Here is a 27,265-nt window from a genome sequence, read left to right as displayed (position 1 = left end):
GAAGATCTCTTTTATTTAATGAGGCCTTCTCTTCAGTCCTCACAGATTAATGGGAGCAGCTGATTTTCTGAGCTCCCCAAGGAAGATTATTGCTCAGGCTATGAACAATACCACAGAAATTCTTTAATTATCTGTTGCCTTCAGTTGTTCTTGCATGACACTTTGTTTATTATTGTCTTCACAGGTCACCTTGCAGAACAGATGCCTTACAGAAGAAGTAGGAAAGAAGGGGAGCTGAGTAATACTGGCATGTATCTATCATGTCATGTTCTGATCTTACTGAGGAGGAAATGAGTCCTGCATTTCTGTGCCTGTGCTGTGGCAGAAATACAGATGTGGTGATTCAATACAGATGTGGTGATTCATACCACTGAACAAGCCCTGACATGAGGAATTCTCCCTGGTAACAAATGAGGTGGTTTATCTACTGGATTTACATGGAGCCAGGTATTGCTGAAATAATTCCTGCCAGCTGCTCCCCAGGTGAGAGTGACACAACACAGCCACCAGCACTTGATCCCAGAGTACAGAGTGTTGTGATGACAGGTTAGGTCACACTGTCTCACAGCCTTTCTGTTGCCATCTTATTGCAGGGGTTCCATACTGCTGTCTCCTTATCACAAAAGCGTCATAACTTCTTGGTGTTTCTTGTGGACATCTCCTCAGAGCACTGACTATTTCTTCTTCACAGAGTGGCCAACCGACTCCAGTTCCTTCCCAACAAACCAACCCACTCTTTTATAGCACTCTTCTTCTCATTGCTTACAGCTGTGGCCTGTTAAAGTCAGGCCTGTTCCTAATCTTTGCTAATTGGCCCAGCTGCAACTCCATAGGGGTAAGATTACTTTCTACACTATCTTTATTTTCTTATATTCTATCCCCCTACACCTTCCTATGCAAAACCTTTGTAAAATTCAAAGAAACAGAACATACCTGCTCTGGGGACTTTGGTACAGCTCCGACCATTCCCAACAAAGCCCTGAGGGCAGCGGCCACAGAGGTACCCGAGGTCGGGCGGCTTGCGGTCAAAGCAGAGCGCTCCAGGGAAGCACGGCCTGCTGGCACAGCTGGGCACCCGTGCCACAGCCCCTGCACGGCCAAAACACAGCATTTATTCACCATTTGTCAGATGAAACACATACCTAAAGTATAGTCCAGCTAAAGCTTTGTAACTGCTTTCATTCTTTTCCAGTCTAATCAATGCAAAATGTTCGCAAACCTTGAGCCAAAGATGGGAGCGTGGCACCTGTGCCACAGCCCCTGCACAGCCAAAACAGGACAGGTCAAACATTTATTCACCATTTATCAGATGAAACACATACCTAAAATTTAGCCCAGCATTGTAACTGCCTTTATTCTTTTCAAGTCTAATTAATGCGAAATGTTTGCAAACTTTGAGCCAAAGATGGGAATGTGGCACCTGTGCCACAACCCCTGCACAGCCAAAATGGGGCATTTATTCACCATTTATCAGATAAAACACATAATTAAAGTTTAGCCCACCTAAATCTTTGTAACTGCTTTTATTCTTTTCAAGTCTAATTAATGTGAAATGTTCGCAAAACTTGAGCCAAAGATGGGAGCGTGGCACCTGTGCCACAGCCCCTGCACGGCCAAAACAGGGCAGGTCAAGCATTTATTCACCATTTATCAGATGAAACACATACCTAAAATTTAGCTTTGTAACTGCTTTTATTCTTTTTGAGTCTAATTAATGCGAAATGTTCGCAAACCTTGAGCCAAAGATGGGAATGTCCTGTAGGCACAGTGGAACAGAACAGCTGTTTCTCATTAAAGCAAGATTTATTAGTCCTCTAATTACGTGTTTTCAAGTTTATTACTCAAAGTTGTTTGGCGTTTATCGTGTAAAATATAGAAAATGTAATTTTCAGCATAAGTGAAAGCTTAACCGAGTGAGAAAAGGTATTATTTGACATCTTTTTGGTCTTTTATAATTGGAAGGTAATTATCAAACCTTACAGCACCTATACTGTACTTTGGAAATTACACTGTGAAGTACATATGTTTCTGATCTGGAAATCATCCTTAATGTGTCAAACCTTGTATTACAGAAAACTGCTTTAATTATCTTAGAACTATGTGCAAAATTTGACACTCTGGTAGTATATAATATTTTACCACTTATGATGTCACTGAATAGCAAGTGTATATGAACTGCCTGTGAAGTATTTAATAGTGTCAAGGCAGAGAACAGATGATGAATACAATCTTAATGATGGTTGTAGATCCTTTTTAATTGCTTCCAGTGAGGTCTCCATAATGATTCTCATGTATTTTCTGCATTATTCTTGACCTTTACCTAGAGTATCATGATATAGGATACCTACAGGAGGCAGGGTTTGCTTAGGGGTTGGCTGGCCTGGTACAGATATTTTTAAAAAGGAGAGTAAGAAAAAAAATCCTTTATTTTACATATAAAAGATGTTATTTTTACATATAAGAAATGTATATAATATATGCATATATAATATGTTATATACATGTATATATATAATATATACATATGTTATATATAATAGAATATGTTATATATACATATATAATAGATACATATTATATATAATATATATACATATATACATATATACACGTATATGTTATTTTTACATATAAAATAAGTTATTTATCTGTTGTCTCTGTACAACAGATATGACCAATCTCAATTTTTTGCTGCCTGCTTTCACTAGAAAATCAATTAAAATGCAACACTCATTAGGGCAGGACCAACACAAGCATGGTGCAGGTGCACACCCACGTCAGAGAGTGCTGCATGTCTGGGAAAAGCTACTGCCACAGGTAAGTTCATTCCTTGAGTTGATCTTATGATTAAAACTCACTAACAATTCAATGGCTGCCCATTAAATACTGAAATAAAACACCAGCATCACTTGTCCATGGCAAGCTGGCATAAGCTGCCACTTCTATCATCTTGCTTTGCATTAATCACTACAATTTGGGGTGGTTTTGTCCCACCTCAGAAGTGGTGATGTCTAATTAAGCCTGATCACTCTGACTGTTGTTGTTGTAATGCCTCCCTTCCATGTCAAATTGTTTAGCAGCAATCCACAGTCTGATGTATGGAGTATTTTTTTCTAACTCAAATTTTTGTGTGTTATAAACAGCTAGTTCGTGTTTACTGTTAAGGTGTTAAAATTAATGATTTCTGAATCCATAATCTTTCCCAAATGAAAAAGATTTCATATGCTTGTATACATACCTTGCCTATCACTTATGTTAAAATTCTTAATTACAGGAGAATCCTTTGTCTCCAAGGATTGCAGTGGCTGCTTAACCTCAGTCCTGTTCAATTCACCTTTGCCATTGCTTAAAGCTTCTGTAACATCAGCAGCAAGCACAGCTGTGGAAAACATCACAGAGACAAAAACAAGGTGTTAGAGCTCAGCTGTGATTGATGATAAAAAACCACAGCAACAGCAAATCGGGTAAACTGGCACAAATTTACTCTGGAAGCCAACAAGCAAATAAAGGCAGATCAGGTAAGTCCAGCTGCTGGCATGCAGCAAAATTTCAACCAGTCATAGGAGAAATTATTATGCCCTGATAGTCTGACTCTTTCTATATATATTTTAAACAATACAATGAGCTGTTTCTCACTTTAGAAACTACATAACAACTTCAATTCTCCTTCTCTTTATACTCACTTAAGCAAGGGAGGTTGGAGCAGGAATGTTAAGTTTCTGAATCAGAGCTAAAAATAATTATTTCTATCCTATCCTAGGTGAACAAATAAGCCCTCAGGTTTATTCCTTCTAATAAACTTTCATTTCAGAAACCAGGGCTTTTTTCTGTAATTAAAAAATGCAAAATAAGAAATGTTATATTTTTTAAAAGCACATTATTTGGTATATTCTTCCTTTGTGGGTCAAGTTAAAATATGCATTTGTGAAACAGATGCAAAATCACTTTGAAATAACCAATGTGGCCAAATGATACATTACAGAAAACTTTATATACAGGTGTTTGGCAATGTGATTTATGGAATATTTGGTAAATCTGGCAAAAGCAGTGCTGCTGGTGCCAGGGTCCTGTAGCTACCACTCAGTCTGTTTACAATGGATATTTTTTTCCTTCCTGTAGTCAATATGAAGAAATGTTAATGGCTGCATAGGAAATATTTGAATCTTCCACTTGGATTTCTTTGGAAATATCAAGAAACAAGTAAAAAAGTCTTCAAGTGTTGATTTATCTCCTTCTGGTTAAAAAAAGAAGAAAAATTCTTTTGGAGAAGGCTTTTGTCCATGTGACTGGAACAAGCAGAGTGTGTGAGAGTCACATCAAGTGAACTGGGGGAAGGTCTCTGAGTACAAAGTCACCTTTGTGGGCTCCCCACAGAAGAGTCTGTTGCTCTAAAAGCAAATATTGAGCAGATCTAAAACTGCTTGTGGCCCTTTCCTTCACTAGCTGGGATCTGAGGAATGACTTCATGCCAAGAATTCCCTGGGTTGTGTGCTCTAATGAAAGCACACCTTGGAAACAGAGGTGAAAGGATGGAATAGTTGGGCACATTGACCTTTCTCTTACTCTCCTAGCAGCTGTAACCACAGCAAAATCAGCCCTGGAAGTGCTCACCAAACGCTCACTCATGGATGTGTATTTAGGAGTGAAATAGTGGAGAATGTTCAGAGTGTCCTTGGTAAATTATCTATCTGTAAAGAGCTCTTTTGTAGGCTGTGGTGCTCCTTCTCCACCAGAATGAAAAATAGCAGAGCAATTTGCAAATATCCACATTAATATAACATGACAATAGTCTGATTTGTACATTTAAGGGTCTGTGCTTGAAGTGAGTGGCAAAATACTCAATTAGGGATAATAGTAGTAGAATTGAACTCATCCCCCCCCAGTCTTTTAAAATAAATAATGTAAAACACTTACATTTGCAAGTTTTACCATCTCCCTCCATCCCAGTGGGGCAAATTCCACATGCATAAGATCCAAAGGTATTCATACAAGACACTCCAGGAAAACAAAGACCCTCTTCACATTCATTCTTGTCTTCCTGACAAGTGAGCCCTGTGGCAAAGCAAAGGGGAAGTTAATAATCAGGAAAGGCTCCCTGTTCATAGTTCAGCTCGAATGTTGAAGCAGACAAAGGCTCACTTCTCAGCTGCAAACTCATTACAGGGTATGTCACTCATGTTCCAGCCAAATTCCCCACTGTCTCACTTAAACCTGCTTTTATCACACTGTTTATTGCTGTCATTATTGGCACCAGAAGCGCTGAATTTGAGACTACTGCTCATGGAAAGCTGTGCATGTTAAATAAAAATGCACATAAATGAAATTAATGTTGCCCCTGCATGCCATGTCTTTGCTGCTGTTTTTGTTGTCTTGTTAATGTGAGATCTTTGCCATGTACTGAAGAACCCCATGAATTTCACCATTTTGGCTTTAGGATATGAGGAGCCATGCACTGACCTCTGTTGTACTTTCTGTTTCTGTGTGAACCTCACATAGCTGTGAATTGGCCTGATAGAGTCTGGTTGGAGGTAAACCTTACGAAATCATCAGAGTTTTAAAAACAACTCAAATTTTTCAATTTAAAATCAAATTTTGAAGGAACATTCTGAAAATATCACTGAGCCACAGTGCTGGTGTTCAGAGGACAGGCTGCCACAGGATCTGAATCCAAAACAACATCTCTTGACTATTACTGATTTTAGAAAGAAGGTTTTGAAAATCTCTTAAAGCAACTGATTTTCAAATTCACAACTTTGGGTGATTTAATGAATCAAATTAAGGGAGGGTGACCCAAAAGATAAAATCACCCTCTGAACAGCAATGGAAGAGAGTAATCAAATATAATATTGTTTAAAGCTTCTCCAGGTGCTGCTGTCTCTGCACTTGGACAAACTTTCTTGGCTACTGCTGGTCACAGGATGTACAGCCCTGGGGACAGCCACAAACCAGCCCTGACCACTTTTATTAATTTATTATTATTTTATTCCCTGCAGGAGTTAACAAGGAGATTGGAGAATCCAGGGACATGCCTCAACTCACAGCACCAGGTACAGAAAGGTTTGATCCATATCAGATATCCAGCTTTATTGGGACAAAAGGTCTAAGGATAAAAGAATCTTTTTTTTTCTTTTCTTCAAAAAATACATTTGTCACAGAGGAATGAATTGCAGGATGATAAAAACAGAGAATTATTATTCACCTCCTACGACATAATCTCTCATTGCTTCAGCATTGTAGACAGCTTCCACTAGTCCTTTCATGTTAAAATAGTATCTCAGTGTAGAAAAAGTCAAATTGAAGTCTCTTTATAGTTTGAGCTGCCTAAAAAGACAGTGAGATCACCTTTCCATGCCTGCTTCTTCTTGAGAAAAAAAAGAGCAGCAGCAAGAAAGCTGCATTCCTTTTCCTGTGCCATCTCAAGCTAATTTATTATGGTTTTCATGCTTGCTTCATTTATTGAAACTGGACATCACACAGCATTGTAGATATGGGTTTACCTTTTTCTTTCCCTTGTTAAATTTTGGCTGACTGTTCATATTTCATTATATTTCAATTATCACATTCCTGACATCAGGCTGCTTTTCTCTGATGCTGATTTCTGGTGATGCATTGGGAAATTATTAAACATCACATGGAAAATATTGAATGAGTAGCCCTCTGATTAAATTAGTAATTACTTTCTTTCTCTGAGTATCACACAAAGACTAAACCTGCTACCAAAAACAATGAGAGGAGGATCAGAGTCCCCAGTTTCAGTAACTTCAGTCACTTCTCCTTTGGTCCCTCTCATACTTCCCTTCTCACCTTTAAATACCCTTTTTTCACTGCAAAGGGCTGTCTTTCATGTCCCTAAGACAAGGGCATTACAGAAATCAAAGGAATACCATAAGTAACAAGATAAAATTAGGCCCCTTGCCTGATTTTTGTGATGTAAAGGTGAAATGATGCAAGCACTGCTTTTCACACAGAGATTTTAAACAGTGTCTGACCAATTTGGGCGTAATGACAAACCTGATGAATCCAAGGAGACATGTTTGAAAAGACTGAAACTTGGCTGCATGATGCTGAAGAAGCAGCAGAAATGCACATGAAACTGCACCAAGAAGTGTCAATTATTCTGTTTACAGGCTCTCCTGTGCACTGTAGCACAGGGGAGTCTCAACTGTCTTGGCACTGCTACAGTACAAATAAAAATAATAGGAATAGAAGTTCATCAAGTTGCAAGGCTGAACCATCTGTGTGTGTGCCAGCTATATTTCTCCATCCCTGCATGGGAAGTTGTTTGAGAAAATAAAGTCCTTTCATGCCTCGATAGGAGCTGACCACCTACAGATGCAAAGAAAGATTTTTTGACTGTGTTCACATTAAGCTGACTCTAAAGGAACAGAAAAATCACATTTAGGGTCTCTATGGTTATTAGAAACCAGTAAAAAATCCTGGGAGTTTCTTCAGTTCCCTGAAATATAAAATGAAATTATGGTTTCATCTTGCTGCCCATCCCACCCCCAGCTTTGAACTAATCACTGCTATATGGGGAAAGAAATAATGAATTTGTGATTGGGATAGTTATCAAGCATGAGTTCTCAGGTGGGTGATGTTCTTGCTTTCTGTGGGCAAAAGAATAAACAACAGGGAGCTTTGTTGTGTTGTTGACAATGCAGATGAAAAATGAATGAGCTTTGAACACTCAGAAATCCAGTAATAACTCTGGATCAGCCTTCTCTCAGATTTCCTACTGGCTTTTCTCCCTGCCTTGTTGCCATTCTTACATTTTACCCCCACACTGATGCAGCTGAGCTGCTGCTTCCCTTGCAGGGCTGTTGGGAAAGCTCTCACAAGTTCCCTTCTTGTTTCTACTGCCTGTTTGCTGTCATTTGTAAAGGTTTGATGGGGAAGTGGTGCTGTCACTTGAGCTGCACAGCACTGCCTTCTCATTAGATTATTGATGGTTTTCTGGGGAATTGAGGCATAAACACAGCATCAAGAATGAGCTTTTATTGTTGTCACCGAACCTGCCCTGAAGTAAAATCATCTGCTTCCCAGCTGGCTTGCAGCTCCACTTGTTTATAATTTTTCACCTGCTATTAAAACTTTGAGATGTATTCCTTTTTCACTCAATCATATCTTATTTTATTTGCTTTAGTTGCTTGTGTTTTGGCATTTTGGAAGAACAGCAAAACCCTTGCACTGTTATTTAACTTGCAAGATCTAAAGGTGCAGGAAAACCTGCTTTTTCTCTGCCATCAAGGTTCTGTGTGCCCTTGTCTCTCCAGTCAGCAGGTCCACTGAAGTTATTAACTCATGGAATTATATTGATTTTTATTCATTTAATCAAACTCCTTACAGGCAATCAAAACTTTTTCTCATTGTATAGCTCCATAAATTACACCATAAAAATTCCCAATTTTTCCTGTGCTCATAGGACTGTTCTTTCCAGGGGATCACAGACATTCTGCATGTGTTTGGTTGGCTTAGGGATTTTTATATTTTGAATAAACTTCTATGTTAGAGCTTTATTCTCCCTGCTTAGGCTTGTGTGCTCTTGCCTCAATGGAGTCTGGGGTGGTGTCAAGACTTTGGCCATAGGTAGCAGTACCTGGAGTCAACACAGATTAGGTGTCACACACCATTTAGGCCATTTTTTTGGACTTCTGAAGGATTTTTGTTTTTCATTTCTGCTGGAATTTTATAGAAATGAAATCTGGGCTTGCAGTCCCTCATGACCAAAGCAATGAAGCTGCTGACAGGCAGGAAGGGTACTTTGCCCACTGAGTAAAATCTGTTCACTGCTTTTGTTTAAAAATGAGTGTTTTTCTGTATATATGCACAATAAGCAGTAATAATTATGTGAATTTGATGTTACTTCTACTTTATTTTTCAAACCTCTAACACTGGCAGCAGCCAACCTCATGGGTCTCGAGAATGTGCACAGAGCAGGGGGTTAAGTGATCATCTTTCTTCCCTTAATTTCTTAAAATCACATTTTGGCCAGCTTTTCTGGTTTTGGCCTGGATATAATTTTGAAACCAGAGCACCAGTCTTGAAGAGTTTCAGGGGTTGGATTTTGTTTCATCATGATGTCTGACAACTCACTAGGCTTGTGATTTTCTCACTGTGCTTAAATTTAACGAAGCTTCAAGCAGGACTAAAGGACAATTTATTTTTCCATGTTTTCCATATCTACTTCTTCCAAGACCTAAGAAACATCATTTAATCCTTGTTCTTTCCTCAGCTTAATTAAGTGAAATCCTGTCAAGTGCAAAAAGGCCCTGGATCTTTGCCTTTTCTCTCTTTCACTCAGCCTTCTCTTTGCTCCATGAGATCATTGATCCATGAGATCTCCTTGCATCCACGAGATCATGGATGGACAAACCCACGGGAAATGAGCAGGAAGCAACAGAGATCTGGGAGATTCACATCCTCCTTGAGTGATCATTTCAGGACAACAGAGTTTAGGCCATTTTCCCTCACTATTAGATAGAGAAATATTATCTTTCTATGTCTAAAGCTAAGCCATGGCAGCAGAAGAGCATGATTTTGTTTTCAGTCCATTTGGCAGATGTTGGTCGTGCCATACTCAAAAATTGCTGTATCTCAGTACATCTGTGGTTAAAGCAGAGATGCAAACAGAGAGGTGTTACCTCCCAAACCAGGGGGGCATTGACAAAAGTAGCTCCCCATGCTGTCCACGCAGCTCCCACTGCCACAGGGGTTTGATTTGCAGTCCCTGGTGTCCTCCTGGCAGAATTCTCCATCAAATCCATTTGGGCACAAGCACAGGTATTCACCAAGGCCTGGAGGGTATTTGATATTGGTGACACAGGTGCCACCATTGAGGCAGCTGCAGGGCTTCACTCCAACCTGGAAAAGGCAAGAGGGGATTCTGGTAAGGTTCCTCTGGATAACCACAGCTGGGATGGGGATTGTTCCCCTTTAGGAAGGGAGAGATTTGTACTACAAACATGTTATCCACTATTATGGAAATCTATTTCTAACCAATTTCCTTTGTCTAGATGGATGGCCTTATATTCACTGTACTTATTTATTTGACTGAGAACTCTACTTCAAAGGGATTTCTTTTTTCATCATTTAGGGGCATATTCTGACTTCTTATAAGGAAAAAAAACCCCAATCTCGTTTGCTGTAACAGCAGATTTCACATCGTATCTGAGGGCAGAATTTGTTCCTTATTCTTCAAAGAAGAAAGGAAAAATCTTTTCTCTTTGCCTGCCTGCCCACCTTCCTCCTTCACATTACAAATGGCTCCCAGGCAGGAACATGACTGTGGCATTCCTTATCTGGTCTCTCCCTTCAGGAAAGGGAGATCCATGGTTGTATTTTAGGTATTTACAAGAACTGCATTTCTACAGATTCAAAGCTCTGCATTATCTCCCCCAGATAACACAGGTCTAGCTTGAAATATTTCCATTAAAGCCATATCTAGGCTCCAGTTTCCCCTTTGCTGTGTGGGTTCAGCAGATTGGTATTTTGTGGTTTGAATGAGTAAAAATAGGAATCTCTGGGAATAAAAAGCTTTTCTTCACAAAACTGTTCTTATGTCAAGAGTCTGTGTCCTGCTTTATTAGCTTATCTGATCAGAGGATTGATGTTAGCCCATACAATAAAGACAAAGCCATGCACAAGCTCTGCCAAGAAACTTAAGAGTGTGGAGTAAAGACATAAGATCAAGACATCCTCTAAAAATATCATTGAGAATGAGATATAATCTCCCTTTTATAGCTAAAGCCTGGTCTTTTATGTTATATGCTTTTTTTTGTGCAATCCAGATGCAAAATGTGAATTTTAAAGCAGATTAATGAACCATTAAAAGGCTCTGCAAGAATGTTCTTTCAAACAGCAATCAATAGCACTCTCTCTTGTTCCCTGTGTATATAGTTTCTATGTTCTCAGAGATATTTATTCCATTAATTGATCATTATTGCTGTGCTGGATATTATACACTTATGAGGAAACAGCTGAAGCCTTGTTTTTCGAGGCAGTAACAATTTATCAGCTTTGATGACAATTGCACAATTGCACTGACATGACAAAGAGGTTTGTTTTGTTTTTAAAGTGCTCTTTCCCTTACCTCAATGGAGTACCTGCTCTGTGCATTGCACTCATCTGACACAGCGAATTCAAAGGTCTGCATTTCTTCTGAATCCACTTTCCAGAGGAGCAGGCCAGCAGGGGAGAGCCTGGCATCCCGTGGCCCAGCCTCCAAGATGAATAGCACAGCCGACCCTTCTGGATCCACCGCTATTAGCTGGTAAACAAAATTCTCACCAATAAATGTCAGCAGCTGGCTGGAGGGGGCCTGGAACACAGGAGGCAGGTTGTCTAAACAGCAAAAATGAAACCATGATTACATAAACTCCACTTTCTCCCACGTAAAGGGTCTCAGTGTGGGTCTTTGAAGGGATGCTCTCAAAGAAAACATGCAGATCATACCCAGAGGCTGATGGAGGAAGAGATTTGTGTGTTAGAGGCAGCAAATAACTTTACCAAAAGAACACCATTTTCCTCCCCCCCCTTTTTTTTGTGCCCTATGCTGAATTTCTGTCCCATCCTGAACTTGGATTAATTTTGATGTGCTATCTGATTCTTGAGAGTAAATAATACATGATTTCTATAACCTCCCCCTAGTCCCAGTTCTTCTTAAAACTAGTATATATAATATATAATATATAATATATAATATATAATATATAATATATAATATATAATATATAATATATAATATATAATATATAATATATATTATATACTATATAATATATACTATATAATATTATATAGTATATTATATATAGTATTTAGTATATATAACTAATATACATTCTATTAGTTATATATTTAGATATATAATATATAACTAATTATATTATATTATATTATATTATATTATATTATATTATATTATATTATATTATATTATATTATATTAAATATATAATGATATAATTAGTTATATTTCTTATACTTACATACGTATTTAATCTACCTATCATCTATCCATTTAAACATAAATAAAATAAATCTCAAAATTCTGAATTTCAAATGAACTGGGCAGGCAACTCAGAAGGGAAAATAAATTGTAACCCTTCCACTGAGTTGACTCTCCTGTCTTTACCCACGAGGAGTAATTAAAGAAGCAGTTTGAGTGAATTCAGTTGGGCATTTCATCAGGAACAAAGGTCTTTTCAGTGCCAGAGACTGTCCATCCCCAGTGACAGTATCATGTCACCATTGGCACTGTTATTTCCAGGGTTGCTGTTTACATTCACTATTTCCTTAATGAAGATAAACCCCCCTAATTTTACAAGGGTATTTAGCAGCAGAAGATAAATGCTACCTGAAGACACTTTCAATGTATATAGGTAAGGAGGACAAGGTAGAGAAAATGATTACATTTTATAATTAGAAACCAAGGAAAAGTAAGATCAGATGAGAACCCTGAGGAACCAGCAGCTCTTTTCAGGGCCAGGAATTTCATCTCCATGTCCTAAGCCTCCTCAGTCTCAAGGCATCTTTCCTCTTTAGCCAGCAGTACAAATTGGCAGGTATTGATATTTAAATGAATCTTTCACAGTGTAATTTGACTATATTTATGTTTAAATTAAAGCACATTTCCAATACCCAGGAATAATTTCAAGCCATGCTCTAACATTATGAACTATGTATGTGTTCTCATAAGGACTCCTTGCCCTATGCTCATGGGAAATCATCATTAGGGGATTTTTTTGTGGTGCATATAATTTTTATCCAACTTTGCTTTCCATAGCACGGCTTAGATGATGCAATTATTTAAATATGTGTCTCCTTTATTGCTGCTGGGTTATGAGAGCTTTCTAAAATGCTTGTCCAGCAGATAGTCCTGGCATAACTGTTGAAAGCTTCCATCTATTCATTTACCTTTTATTTCCCAAACACTAAAGCCATGGAGCCCATAAAGTTGTGCCCAAAGTAATCAATGAAATATTGATGCAGGGTATGCATTTATGGATAAACACAAAGGTGTTAGCTGAATGGATGGTGAGTGGAAGTGGTAGGCACAAAATAACATAAAATCAGATGTTCTGAAAGGAGTCTGTGGAGGAGTGTTTCTAATCCTACAGAGATCTGCTTGCCATCCAGTAAATATATATTCACTCTCCCTATTACTGCGGGACTTTTAAAGAAGTTTTCATACTTTTGAAAAAAGGTCTAACAAACCCTTTCTTATAAATATTTTTAAATTTTGACATAATTTAAAAGTGAACCATGATGTGTGTCAGAATTCCCAAATCACTTCTAGTTTCATAAATTTCAAAACAAATTCAGTTTTTAATTTTTCAGCCATTTCTTGAATTTGAAAATCAAGCTGTCTTGGTATTAGTAATGAGTCTGTCTGTAACACCCAGGATCATCTCATCCCTGGGGATGCTGCTGCTCTGGCCAGCAGAATATAAACTCAGGTTGGATATGTCTCTGGGCAACCTGGTCTAGTGGAAGGTGTCCCTACCGATGGCAGGGGGTGGGACAAGATGACCTTTGAGGTCCATTTCAAACCTTTCAAAACTTTCTATTATTATATGACAGAAAGGAGGCAAAGTTTGTGAGTCACAGGTAACATCCCTCATTGGATTAAATAGTTTTCTGGTGAAAAAACACAGCTTTCAAGTGTAGTCTCTCATTCAGATCTAAATCACCCTTAGGCATTTTAACTGCTCATCCATATGGATTTTTAGTTGGCCAGCTTTTGGTATGTAATAAAACCCCAAACAACTGAAGCAGGCTGGTTCTGTGACTCACACACCTTTCTATACTATAATGTGTTTGGGTTTACAAAGCCTAAAAAGCAGAGAAACCCCTTCTGGAAGCACCACATGGATTTACATAAAAGCAATAATATAATCTTTATATTGACCAGATGCAAACATGCAAGGGAAGAGATGGGCTGTGAGGATAATGCTGCTGGAAGCACACATTGTCTGTAAAGAGTGGGGTGAGCAGTGGTTGTTGTTTACACTGGGCAGGTAGCCATAAAAAACTATGATTTAGTCTCCATCCTTCAGGGGATGCTTCAAAAGGCAGCCTCCCCATGCCCCCTGCCTCCAGGGGCTGCAGAATGAGGGCTCTGTGGCAGTGCAGGTAATGAGTGCCTGAGCCCTATCACTTGGACTCCCTGCCAAGCCAAGCTCTTCTATGAGCCATTTCATAGGATTTGGCTCAGCAAAAGGAAGCAATTCTTACAGACACCAAAAACACATGCTAGTGTTTTAAAAACAGTATTTTCCCCAAATTGCCTCCTTAAAATTTGTACCTGCGAGATGCTGACAGAGATATTTAGGGTTCATCACCTTTAGCTGGCAGACTTGGGTACTGCAAGGGCCACTGGCATATCAAATTCTAATTTTATGGCATTTTTTTTCATTTATTAATCTGAGATTTATCAGGTTTCAGACAGAATAAGGTGCATAGTGCATGCAGAGGAGTCTGTACTTCTGATGCACCCAATTATTCCCACTAGAAACAGCCCATGTGCACCCACATGATAGATTCAGCTAAATGGAGGAATGATACATTTCATAAATTAAGTCATAAATTCCCAGATAAGTGCTTCTAAATTCTAGAAAAGAAACCCCTGTCTTACTTTCATTAACAGACCAGGTGAACTTAGAAATGTCAGGTTCACAGAGAAGACAAGGGCTTGTAGGACTTGACTCTCCTTCACCATAGCAAAGTCCATCTATATTGCATGTATTTTCCTGCCAAAAAAAAAAAAAAGAAAAGGAAATATAAAAATGGGTGGGAAATGAAGGCAATGAAAAAAAGGAATAAGAAAGATAAGAAATTAGCAATTAATAATTTCTGGATATAAGCAGAAATTCGCTTGTCTCTTGAAACAAGGAAACAGCAGCAATTTAAATGTTGGTGCTTTCTGCTTACAATGAGGAAACTGTGGAAGTTTTCCAGTCTCAGCTTGGGATCCTTGTAGCTTTGAATGTTTTAGCTTAGGCAAAGGAGTGTTGTTTTGTAATGGATGAGGGATGCAACAGAATGTGACTTTTCCCATTTGCACACTCGTGTGGTGCATGTGGTCACTGTTCCCAGCTGTGACTGCTCATATGGGGAATATCAGGTATCCATGAAAGGTGAGCTCCACGAGACTCCCAAAGCCTGAGACTACATTATTTCCATTTGAAACATTGGAATCCTGCTCTTCCTAAACATTTGCAAAAGCAAATTCTGCTATAGGAAATTCTGCTATAAAAGCAGAATAAAGAAGTGCATGAGAATTCAGGCTCCCATGAGGGAGCTGCAGGGGAGAGCTGAGCACATCCCTGGTGCCTTGGTGGGGCAGAACATCCCCAAAACCATCTGTGAGGGGATGCTCTGTGGGCACAGCAGCCTCTGGGCTGACCTGCTCCTCTCCCACCAGGGCCAGGGGGCCCCTATGAGTTGAAGGCATTTGGGTGTCTAAAAAGGGAGCACAGGGACATAATTAACAGATGGAGTTAAAGATCTATCCCATGGGAAGGTCCTATGGAAGAGTCAGGCCTTGTAGCCTGTGCTAGGCAGGAGGGACTTTATCTGGCCATGCAGATTCCCAGAAAAACATGGAATAATCCTGGGAACAAGGGGCATGTCCTTGCCACAGTGGGACAGCAGGACAGACAAACTACCAAACACGTTTTTTCCCTTTCCTTCCTTTGTTTTTCTGAGACTGATATGTGTCCTGTTACTGGCCCTGAATTTTCTGTCTATTGCTTTACTGGTGTCCCAAACTCCTTCTGCAAACTGCATTAGTCAGTAATACCACTTTAGGGTAATGGGTCAGGTAGAGAAACAAAAAGCATTCTCATAATGGCCACAACATGATAGAACATGACAGATCTCCAGCACTAAACCCTGGATGTTAATTAGATTTTATTACATTGTTGTTTTCAAGGGCTTGATGCTATGATAAAAAAACAAGACTTTTTTTTTCTGATGTGATACAGTGTGGTACAGAATGGGCCCCATAAAAGAACACAGAATGTGAAATGGGCTGATATAAAATGTCCCCTAATTGAAACACCTTTTCTGAAAGCAATTTAGGTGCTGCAGAGTAATGCAGAAGGGGTATAATTAGACTGTGGTCTGATGCAATTGGAAGCCTAGCTCAAATATTCCCTTGAAGCATCTTAGAATAGAAATTACTATAATCCCTAGAGAACACCATATTGAGAGACCACATCCATTTCTGAGTTTCAAAACTATATGAAAGCCTTTGACAAAAAGCCCTCACCTTAGCTTTAAGTGAAATGATTCTAACACAATTATTTTAATCTAAAACTAAAGTGGTTTTACCCTCAGTTGGGCTGTGCTGGGTTTCCCTGCCCTTATCTCTCTGAGGGCAGTGACAGAGGGACTTTGAGACATCCAGTCAGGGTCAAACTACCACATAGGCCTATAAAGTTACTATAAAGTAACTTCTGTTCACTCACTCACATGGAAAAAAGTGAACTTTTAAAAAGTTTTGGTAACTGGTGTGTGCTTGCAATCAGTACAGGTTTTAAAGCTGTATTTTCTCATTAGCATTAATGAGAACAGTGAGGCAAATGAGTTAAGATGTACCTGATTAATCTTCATTTTATAAAAAAAGCAGACTGGTGGCCTCCTATTAATTCATACTTGCCTCAGGGTAGGAAAGCAGAATCAGCACATTCAAATATCCCACCTAATACCCTCCAAAATTTTTTTTGAAGCCCCACTGCAAACCAGATAATTTGCTTAATGCAGGCCTCTGGAAAAAAGAGAAGAGAAGATCTTTTTAAGGGGTGCTACACCAATAATTCCACAGGAAAACTGAGGATTATAGTGCTCTGCAGGCAATTTTTAATATGTTGGCAGTTTAAAACATAGCTGTAGACTTTTGGTTACAGTTTTGAAACTGTCAGAATACTCAGTGTTTGTACTTAGCAGTGTTTAATGCAAGCAGGAATGGTTGATGCTCTCTCAAGGGTGTTGATGCTCTCTCAAGGGTGTTCTCACATGACAAAAACTGTATAACATGCTTCTTTGTGTGCCTCTTGCTAAAGCAGAAAATGGGAATAGAAATGATATACCCTCACCAAACAGGCTGGGAGAGGGAAAATAACAGAGACACTTCAGAAGTGAAGCTAAGCCTCTCAGGGCAGGCTCCTCGCTCTTATTTACTCCCACTAACAGCTGCAAAGGATAAATATTGGCAGCCATGAGCTTTCCTGAGGTGTTTGTGTGAGGAAGGTCCATCATAAAGCATGCTTTATCAGGTGTAAATATGAAAAGGGAATAAAATATTGCAGACACGAGGCTGTGAAAGAGAAAAGCAAAGTGTGGGGCTGTGCAGCTGATCTGTGAAATAGGTTTTCCCCTTCCAGAGCAGTTATTACACCCAGCCCATCAGAGGGAGGGAGAGGGCTAAGGGAGAGATGAAGGATCCACATGAAACCTTGATGATCTTTAAATTACCTTTAATTTGCAGAGTGCGGTGGGGTGGAATTGGCAGAGCTGGCAGAGCGCGTCGTACAGGGTCAGCACCCGCGAGTTACTGTACTGCACGCCGTCGTTACTGACCTGAGTGAGACAAAAATCATCCTCAGAACTCATCATGCTCCATATGGAGACTGTCTGCTCGTTGTGGAGCCACAGCACTGCCCCTTTGATCTGGATGCGTGCCAGCAGGATAAATTAAACCACTTGTGAGCGGCTCTGCGAGCTAACAAATTGCTTAATGCTCCAAACTGGAAATTCTTCATTAATAACCAGATGATCTTTTGGCTCAGCTGGCATTCAGCTTTCTGATTGCTATTAGGTTTTATCCTGAAGGTGTTTTTGTTTTTGTTTTTTTTTGTTTGTTTGTTTGTTTTTTTCTGATACCCTCATGGAAGCTTTACTCAAGTACTACAAGGGGGATTTCAAGGAGTTGTGGAAAACAGTTAACATTTTTGGCTGGGACTCAGAACCACTTTTTTACTAATAGCAAATCAGTAAGTAAAATCCTTGGCCTGGAAGTGAAAAAAGAAAAGAATGTGTATTATATAGGTTTATTTGAAATGAGAATGAGAACCACTTTTTTACTGATAGCAAATCAAAGTAAAATCCTTGGCCTGAAAAAAAGAAGAATATGAATTATATAGGTTTGTTTGAAATTAAACTTATAAAAGATGCAAGGGATGACAATGAGAGAAAGAAACAGTCTCATTTCTGTAGGAAGGTACATTGGAGCAGTCACCTGTCCCAGCTCATAATGGATAATTCAGGAAGCCTTAAACATGCCCTTTTTTATATAAGAGTGCTTGCACAATACAAAAGAGTTGAGTACATTTATATTTTAATTTTTCCACAGTAAAAATGAAAAGATACCAGAGAAGTGTGGATAAGTGGAAAGCTTTTGAGAGTGCTTTGTGAGACGTCTTGAGTGGTGTGAACCTTGAAGAGCACCTCAAAACCCTGGGGGAAAGCCATGCTGTAGACACAGATGAGAACCAGCAGGAAAGCAAAACCTTTTTGTCAGGTATTTTTCAGGTTTTGTCTTCTCACAATCAAAATAAAGCTGCTGCTTAGCAAATCTAACAGGGTTTGCTTTGGATTCATCAGGTACTCCTGTGTTTTCTTGGTGTTAAAAAAGAATCCCCAGCCCTCCTCCATCTCTCCCGAGACCACAAAGCTGAAACATCCTTGGTCCCTTTGCAGGGGATTTTTTACAAGACTGAGGCCATAAAGTTTTTGATCACTCAATAAACTCTTCCAGCTCACAGAAAAAAAAAAAAACTTAACTTTAACAAAGATAAACAAAAGTACAGAGATCAAAAAATACATGGTAAGTTTCATAAAAAGCAGCAATTATCATGAATTGGTTGCAAGTTCATGGAAGAGAATAGAGCAGATTCTCCTACACTGTCTCATGTGGGATGGTTCTACATTTTGAGCTGAGTGGTTTTCTCTGCCACCACAGAAACCACCACAAGGGCAGGCACAGGCAGCATTCATGGATATTCACAATTTCAACTTGTGGAAGTGAAATAACTTCTTTGGACTAATATAAATTGGTTCAAAAATTCATTGACCTAGTAAAATTCATTGGTTTAAGGAAAATATTAGACTATTGACATATTAGATTATAGTGTGTTGTACTATAGGTAAAAGTGCTTTTCAAAGAAATAAAGCATTTCTCCTGTAGTTTGAGAAAAAACTGAAACCCCCTGTAGACCTGCTCTTCACTGAAAGACTCTGGCAGCAAGATTTCCATTAAGAATTTATTATTCCTAGTGCAATTTAAACTTAATTTAAATTCATTATTTTACTGGAGTGTCCAAAGTTGTCTCAATACACTCAATACATAGTGCACTAATAATGGGTGAAAAAATGGCTAGACAGGGAAAAATATCAAAAGCTGTAAAATTGCACTAATTGTTCTGTCTGGAGTGTTGTGAGTGAGATGTAACTCCTATAATTAGATTATTTTTTAATCTGTTTTGGTTTTTTTCCTACATTCTATTATAAACATCTATTTTGGTCCCTTTTTAGAATTGGGCTGGTTTATAGCTATTTTAATTGCCTTTTCATTAGTCATCTTAGTGATGTGGAACAAATACTTTAATGAGAAGTGAGCTGAGCAAACCTTTAATTTGTTTGGACCATAAGAGGCAAAAATCCACTTAGAGCTGGGCCTTGTTTGCCTGGGCATAGGTATCATCTGGAAAGGAGAAGCAGTTTCTCCAAAAATGCAAAGAATGCTCAGGAACTCTGTTGCTTTTTTTCTCAGGTTTTTCACCTGTCATGAAATGATCTTGGCTATTGGCATCACTCTACATAGACTTTGTAAGAAAGTCTCTAAAAAAAAAATGAAAGGTGTAAAACTGTGCTGAGTTCAAATTCAGTTTTTGCCTCACTGAATTTTTGGCGATTTTTTTCTATTCTAGACAAATACAGCAACAACAACTTAATGAAAAGGATGAGAACTGCTTCCAAAATTAGATAAGTGCCTGCCAAGTTCTTTCACCTCTTCACCCAGGCATCTGCCTGGAGAGCTCAAGTCATCTGCTGGCCAGGCATGGGTTTGTATTTTGATATCTCAATTAATTATGCCAAACACTCTGGTGCAGCCACATGTACTTTCTTATCTGCGTTCAGCAGCATGTCATGGGAACAATGGGCAAAATCTGAAACATGACTACAACAGGAGATTAAATGAAAGAGCACTGAGAAGAGCTCCTGCTCCCCCAGTGTTGGTAGTGAAAAAAGCTGTAGTCAAATTTTCCTGATTCCTTTGAAATTTCATTTGGGAAGGGGGAAAGATTCTGAAAATATTGAACAGTGACATTTCCAGAAAAATTGTGTTGACTTTTGGTTCTGAAAAATACTTTAGCTGTGTTTTGAAAAGTAGATGCATAGATACATAACCCAGATCATCAATAAGTCTTATGAGCTGCAATAAGTCATAAGAGGAATTTTCTGGAACATGAATTTTTGAACACCTGTGGACTTAATTGAAAGTAATTTTTTATCTTGAAAATCTCCATGATTTTGTTCTCTGTGCTGCCATGTAAGGCCAGCTGCCTTTGAAGCTGAGCACTAGGCTCTGCCTTCCCAATTTGCTCATCTAAAGATCCACAGGAGCTCCAGACTCACATGCAGACTGAGATGATTTAATTGAGCTTTTGCTGCGTAGCCGTCAGCCTGGTTCCTCTGCAGGGTTTGAAGGAGAGGGAAAGGGCAGAAAGCTTGCAGGTGCAGAGCTTTTCTGGAGCTTTAGTGCATGGAAAGAGAATTTTTAGCTGTTTTTGAGGGGAAAGGACGAGAAAAATTGTACAGACCTCCTCAGGGCTGAAAGGAAGCGCTTGAACACAATCAGAATTGTAATAGACCTGTGCTGTGAGGACGATGTCCTGGAACACTGGAGAAACCTTCCTGTGCCCATACCAGGATTTTACCTATCCTCTTGGACCAGGAACACACAGGGTGTCTCCCTCTCAGATCCTTCCACCATGAAGCAGCATTTTATCTTGCAGCTGGCAGAGTTCAATAACTTTTTGGAGCAGTTTTGAGCAGAGCACCTTCCCTCCTGGCTCAGCCCTGGTGTGTGACACAAAGAAGGTCCAAGGCCCACCCCAGCAGCAAACAGGGTCTGCACCCACAGAGTTTTACCCTAATGTCCTAAGCTCCCAAATCCTTGTCTTTTAAAAATAAATTTCTGACTAGAAGATGTGTCCTGCCAAACATCCTTCTGTTTCCCCCAGGCCACGTGGCAGCATGTGTCCCCAGCTGGGTGCAGGCCGCTGCAGGCTGCAGGACAGGCAGGGGTGAGGGGAGTGTTTTACGTGCCTCATTTTGCATTCTTCAATTTTCAGGGCACATCTGCAGTCTCCCTACAATGGCAATATATTCTTCTCAGCTTCAGAGGCTTTAAAAAAAATCTCAGTTTTGTAAAAAAACAACTGATCTGCAGAAAAAAAACCCATCCAGGCCTAGAGGGAGACCAAGGGCAGCAGGCACACAGGGTCGGGAAGGCACTGGTTTCCTGGGGATATTTAGAAAAATAGCTACCATTTTGTGAAAAAAGGGGCTAAAACTGCAGCAGAAAACTCAGAAGAAGCAGATAGAGCACATGCTTCTTCCTGCAGCCATTCAGACCATGACTGTGACCATGACATCCCTGCTCAAGCCTGCCCAGGGCATGCACCGCTTATGCACCCAGGGAGTCAAAGCTCTCTGACACTTGCTGCCTAATCAGGAGTCTGAGCTGAGGGGTTTTCAGAAATGGAATACTAATGATTAACAATTGATTAGCACAACTGCATCAATTTCAGGTGATTACCTCTAGAAGTGGTTGTAATTTGCCCTTTTGGATTGGCTACAGAGACACTGGGGTTTAGCTCATTGTTTTGGTTGGTGGGGTGTTTTTTCTTTTCCTCTACATGACATTAGTGCAAGTATTTCTACAGGCATTTTCATTTCTGAAAGGAAGAAAACTGTGCTTTGCATTTTAATTTACCATGACAACTGATTTTTCTCTTTCTAAAGCGTTTCTTAGAAACATAATAAAATTCCTACTTTCACTTGCCATCTTGCGAACGGCTCGTCACCGGCCACGAAGTGCACAGCCTCTGTGATGTTCAGGAGTGGGATCTGGCAGTCCACAGCCTCAGAACTCAGGAAATCTGCTTTTGTGCTTTCTTCTTCTCTTGATAGCCATTCGCCATTGAGATGCTACAGTAAAGCAGAGGGAGAGTGCAGAAAATGAAGGCTCATAAAGAGATTCCAGTTGTCAGTGTATGTTTATGTTTATAATCAATAATATCAGGCATTCCACCGTGGTTTATTTAAAAGGAAACATGCTGTTACTATAGCTACAGTAAAGGGGAAGCCATGCTTAGCTAGGCATGCAGGTGGTCTATTGATTTAGGAAGTGCTGTGGTCTGCACTTGGGATGAGCAGCTGGGATGAGATGGGCTGATGTAATTGAGTAACTTTGTGTTTCCTGCTGGAGCTCAGCAGCCAGCTCGTGGCTCCTTGAAGGTGATGTCAGCTACTCCTCCAGATCAGCTGCACAAAACATCCCAGCTTGGGAAGAGCCTATGGAGCCCTGAGGGGGCTCAGCAAATCTCAGCTGTGCCTCGTGAGCGTGCCAGCACCGACTGGGAGTCAGGCTGAGTGTCTGTTCTGAGGTGGATTTATGAGTTTAATCAAACATTTCATAACTGAGGATGCTGATCCATCAAACCACTCAGTTGCAGCATTGCCTGTGTATAGTTGTTTATGATAAAATTACAGTGCTTGCATAAGAGATGGGTTTGATGCTCATCTAAACCTCTGATTTGGTGTTGAAGTATGACTAAGAAAATTTAAATAAGAGCCTCTGTAACTGTGGTGAATAAACCCTATATTCAACCACAAAACTTAACATTTAAATGTGTTTAGGAAAACTACCAAGTGTAGTGATTCTAGATGTACAAAATGAGAAATCATATTGTGATTTCAGGCTTCAATGGACTACAGAGCGCCTCAACCAAACAGAAGTCAAACAAAATTCTACGGAGGTTATGAGCAAGAATTCATAGCTGTGAATGGATGGAAGGTCTGGAAAGGTCTGAGCCTCTTCAGCTCCCCTCACTTGCAGCAAACACATTGGCAGTGGGCTTGGAAGGTGAAACACTGCTGAAACAGTGAGGGAAGATAGCACAGATCAGAGTAAAACATTTCTATATAAACATGTCAGTGTTGGACTCTATCATCCATATTTCATATTTTAGGAGCCAAGAGGAGGCAGCTTACAATTAGCCTGGTGACCTGGCAGTGCAGGCTGGGGGAGTCTCTGAAGCCCAGGCCAAACACCCGGATCCTGCTGCACGCCGAGGCGCGGACGTCGCAGAGACCCCCGTTCTCCAGGGCTGTGATTTCCAAAGCTGGCTCTGCAGGGTGAGATGGATACAGAGCTTCAGAGAGCAGCACTTACACTCTGTTCTGCTCTGCTGCAGCAAAGAGTTTGTAGTTGTTCCTGGTTGTTGTGGTTTAATACTTTTCCTTAAGGAAGTCTTCCTTGCCTCCCTGTGGATTTCTCTTGAACAGGGAAACAGCAGCTGTCAGAAGGGGAGGCAGAAAACCTCCATTAAATATTGTCCTGTGCACCCAGTGCTGCAAGATGTGAGAGTCATGACTCCTGAATCAATTCTCTGAAGCGGTGGCTTCATGTCAAAAGGTCTCCAGGGCTAAAACTTTTGTCGACCTAAGCATCCAGTGGCAATACACCTCTGACCCAGGTAAGAGGGACAATACATCCCAGGGAACAGGATGGGAGCACAGCTGAGAGGACAAGTCCTCATCCCATAGCATACAGAAATATGGGAACAAGAGATGACCATGCCACCAGGATCCTTGGAGTGTTAAAAAGCAGGGGAAAAGCCAGCCCTATGTTTTTGGGGTTTTTATGGGTTTTTTTTAGCCCTAAAGTTGTGGCAGCAGTAAAAGGATCCTTAAAGTAAAACTTTCTTGTGAGGGTTAAATCATTAATGGTAGCACTCAGCTCTGCACTGTGTCAGCACAAAGGTCATGCACCAGCTAAGTTTCACTTAAATGCTACATTAAAGCCTTAAGTAGAGCTTAAGTAAAGTACAGCCTGTGCTGGCCCCCTTACAAGGCTGACTTCCACCCATTACTGTTTTAAAAATGTTTTATGGCTCTCAGGTAAAGTTTCATTTGGGTTCTGTTGTACTTTGGGTATTCGCCTTTTAAAATTGCTCATTGCTTTCATACTGGGGTTATTTCAACAGAGGAAAAATGCAAGCCCATTGGATGTCAGAATTCACATCTTTAATGAAGAAAAATTATAATTTGGTAGATATTTGCACCAGCTCTTGGGTAGCACAAGGCTCAGAATGGCTCCAATATCACACATCAATAATAGGAGTTGGTTGAGATCATGCCTGGATATTTTCATTTATACTATTAGTAGATCTAGTGGTTGGGAGAAGCCACTATAATGACAAGTAACACAAAGCAGAACACTTCCTTCTTGTCTCCTGAACAACACTTAATAGCAAGGGCATGACCAGGAGCCCTGGGAGGGAGGATGCTCACCAGCAGAGTGTTGTCCCAGTTGTTATCCCTGCCTGGTTCCTCTCCCTTGCCCCATCCCCACTGCTCTGACAAAGCAATATTGCCCATCAGTTTTCTCTGAGCTGCAGCTTGGCTAAAACAGAAGCTCTCCATCACCTGATATTTTAATGGCACCTTAGTTCGGTTCTGATTTGAGGGGCAAAATGCCCTGAGTGGAGCTGATAACCTTTCCCAGCACCTCGCTGTTCCTTTAGGGCTCTGCCATTTAGGCTGTCATTAGGAAAAATGCTGTTTAAACACTGCCATCCCACCAGATTGCAGCCTGTAACAACACAGCCACGACTCATGTCTTTCCAGAGAAAAAAGGAAGGAAAGCAACATAAACATGAAAAAAAAGAGAAAATATTTTTTTCCCCCTGCACTTCTGAAGTGCTTTTAGCTTTTCTTTCATTTTTTTAAAAAATTGATTTTATTGCAGCAGTATTACCAACACTGCTGGACACTTTGCAATATTTACAAGAAGAGAAATCGTTTACAGCTTATCAGCTTTCATCACTTACTAGTGGATTCCTGTAATGTACAAAACTATTAGTCAGATGTGGTGACTGGTTTTGATAAATTGCCTTCTTCTGTGGTTAGTGCATAAAAATTAAAAAATAAAAATGCTTCATTATGTTTTTCATGAGATTTTAATAGTTAGCCCCACTAGTAGTGAGGCAGCTTGGATTGCATTAATGTTTTCATTATCACTGCAGGTTTTCAGGCTTCTGTGGGTGAAGCAGAATCTCAGAGCCTGGGAAGGAGTGGGGCACAGGAATGTGCTCCTGCAGCCCTTCCTGTTCCACAAAAGCACTCTCAGTGCCCAGTGCCTTACAATATCAGCTCAGCATTTTGTACTTATTTCTCTCAAACCATTCTTGTCAGGGTTTAACCCCAGCCAGGAGCTGAGTATCACACAGGCACTTCTCACTGCTCCTCCTGGCAGGATCAGGGAGACAATCACCAGGGAGAGAGTGAGAAAATGTGTGAGATGACTTAAGGGGAGTTTAATGGGAGAAAAAAGGAAGAAAATACAGTAATGATAATAATGATAAAATATTTAGAATATATGCACAATTCAATTGCTCACACTTGCCAAGAGATGCCCAGCCAGTACCTGAGCAGTGACCCCTGCCCAGCTTTCCCCCCAGTTTATGTGCTGAGAGTGATGCCATATGGAATGGGACATCCCTGTGGCCATTTGGGCTCAGCTGTCCTGTTGGTGTCCCCTCCCAGCTCTCTGAGCATCCCCAGACCCCTCACTGGCAGGACATGAGATTCTGGAAAGTTCTTTCCTTAATGCAAACATTACTTGGCAACAACTGCAAACATCAGTGTCATACCCACTTTAAATCTGATGGAAAATAAAGATAATTACAATGTCTCTTTTTTAAAGAAATGGATACTAGAGTTCAGCCTTTAGACTTTAGTTTAAGCAGTACATAAATATTGATAAGGGTTTTTGTTTTTACCTTTTTTATTTATTTTTAAATGTCACACATAATGGGTGTAGGAATTTTAAGCATTTGGTTTTAATGGGGGCTTCTGTCTGTCTTCCTTCCTGCCTTCTAGTGTTTTTGAATTTTAGCCAGTTTCAACCAAAAAAGGAAATGAAATCTCCATTCCATTGGCTTTGGAAAAGTCTCCTGACAGTTGGCAGCTGGGCACTCCAACATCCAGACCCTGTTCTTGCTGGGTACAGGGATCAAGGTGTGGTTCATGGAGGGGGAGCTGGAAGTGCAGAGAGGTGCTGACATCAGAAGGAAATATTGGAGAGCCTGAAAAACCCCAGCAAAAGGTCTTCAAGTAATTCAGGTAAAGACTGGAGGGAAGAAGCAATAAAAAGAGCTGGGAAACATCACAAAGGTGAGAGTGAGGGCAAAAGTGCAGAGAAAGCTGAGGTTGTGGAGACTTGGGATGGATGTCTGATGTCTGTAGAGAGGAGAGAAATCTGCAGGTAATCAGGCAGTTCTTGGAAGGTGCTTGTAAAAAGTATTATATATTTGAACATTAATAATTTATGTTTAGGGAGTTTGAATGTCAAAATACAACGAAATCCAGGGCAGAACATCCTCCTTCTTTTCTCTGTATGGCCTATAGGCCAAAAATGTGTTTTGACTTTTACTAGCAGATCAAAAACTGAAGCTCAGGGTGGCACCTGGGGCTCAGATGTGTGACTGGTGCAGCAGTTATGGAGGAGGATTTGAGGAGCTGTGTGTTCATATCCATCCTGGCTCAGGCATGGACATCCCACTGCATTTCCAGTGCCCAGTCTGTACCCACAGCAAATAAATGCAAAAAAAATGCATCTGTCACCTGGCAGAGCATTGATAGGGACAGTGTGAACAGCAGGAAATGTTGGGGCAAAAAAGTAAAAATAATCTTGTGTTTTAACGAAACTGTCTTGAGATAAATTGGAGAGAAGGGTCTGGAGTTGAAGGTGGAAATCTCACAGGCCTCCAGACAGAATAAAGGATCTTTCCTCTTTGGTTTGCAATGCTTGCCCTCAAGGCACACCTCCCCTGCCTTCCCTTCCTTCTCCTCCCATCTCCAGTAGGAATTTCCAGGAAAGAACAGTAAATTCAGAGTTGCTGACTGTGCAGTTTAATTCTGTAATCATTTACATGAATCAAACCTGACAAGGAGCACAGGCTAAATAATA

General features: G+C 40.1%; 1 protein-coding gene and 2 long non-coding RNA genes across 4 annotated transcripts in view; 2 read left to right on the top strand and 1 right to left on the bottom strand.

The window, feature by feature from the left end:
* Positions 1-27,265, bottom strand: part of LOC102068631 (von Willebrand factor D and EGF domain-containing protein) — a 178,389-nt gene that overhangs the window by 55,419 nt on the left and 95,705 nt on the right. The window contains exons 12-20 of the mRNA XM_074547885.1: positions 23,284-23,420; positions 22,063-22,218; positions 17,479-17,583; positions 14,636-14,750; positions 11,090-11,340; positions 9,642-9,861; positions 4,915-5,052; positions 3,239-3,379; positions 934-1,089 (exon numbers count right to left, since the gene is read on the bottom strand). Coding sequence (XP_074403986.1) covers positions 934-1,089; positions 3,239-3,379; positions 4,915-5,052; positions 9,642-9,861; positions 11,090-11,340; positions 14,636-14,750; positions 17,479-17,583; positions 22,063-22,218; positions 23,284-23,420 — 1,419 coding nt within the window. The remainder of the gene's footprint in view (positions 1-933; positions 1,090-3,238; positions 3,380-4,914; positions 5,053-9,641; positions 9,862-11,089; positions 11,341-14,635; positions 14,751-17,478; positions 17,584-22,062; positions 22,219-23,283; positions 23,421-27,265) is intronic.
* On the top strand, positions 189-7,216 carry LOC141730421 (uncharacterized). Of its 2 annotated transcripts, XR_012581899.1 has the most exons (4): positions 189-483; positions 3,275-3,518; positions 4,120-5,164; positions 5,994-7,216. It is a non-coding gene; the product is annotated as an uncharacterized LOC141730421 (long non-coding RNA). The 2 variants fall into 2 exon arrangements; XR_012581898.1 differs by having other exon boundaries at positions 4,120-7,216.
* On the top strand, positions 18,343-26,933 carry LOC141730422 (uncharacterized). The gene is made up of 5 exons (XR_012581900.1): positions 18,343-18,523; positions 19,932-20,066; positions 23,262-23,427; positions 23,578-23,768; positions 26,176-26,933. It is a non-coding gene; the product is annotated as an uncharacterized LOC141730422 (long non-coding RNA).

The sequence above is a fragment of the Zonotrichia albicollis genome, chromosome 10 (genome assembly GCF_047830755.1).
Source record: "Zonotrichia albicollis isolate bZonAlb1 chromosome 10, bZonAlb1.hap1, whole genome shotgun sequence".
Classification (NCBI taxonomy): Eukaryota; Metazoa; Chordata; class Aves; order Passeriformes; family Passerellidae; genus Zonotrichia; species Zonotrichia albicollis.
The sequence above is the reverse complement of the archived record's forward strand: the minus strand, read 5'-3'. Positions and strand labels throughout refer to the sequence as shown.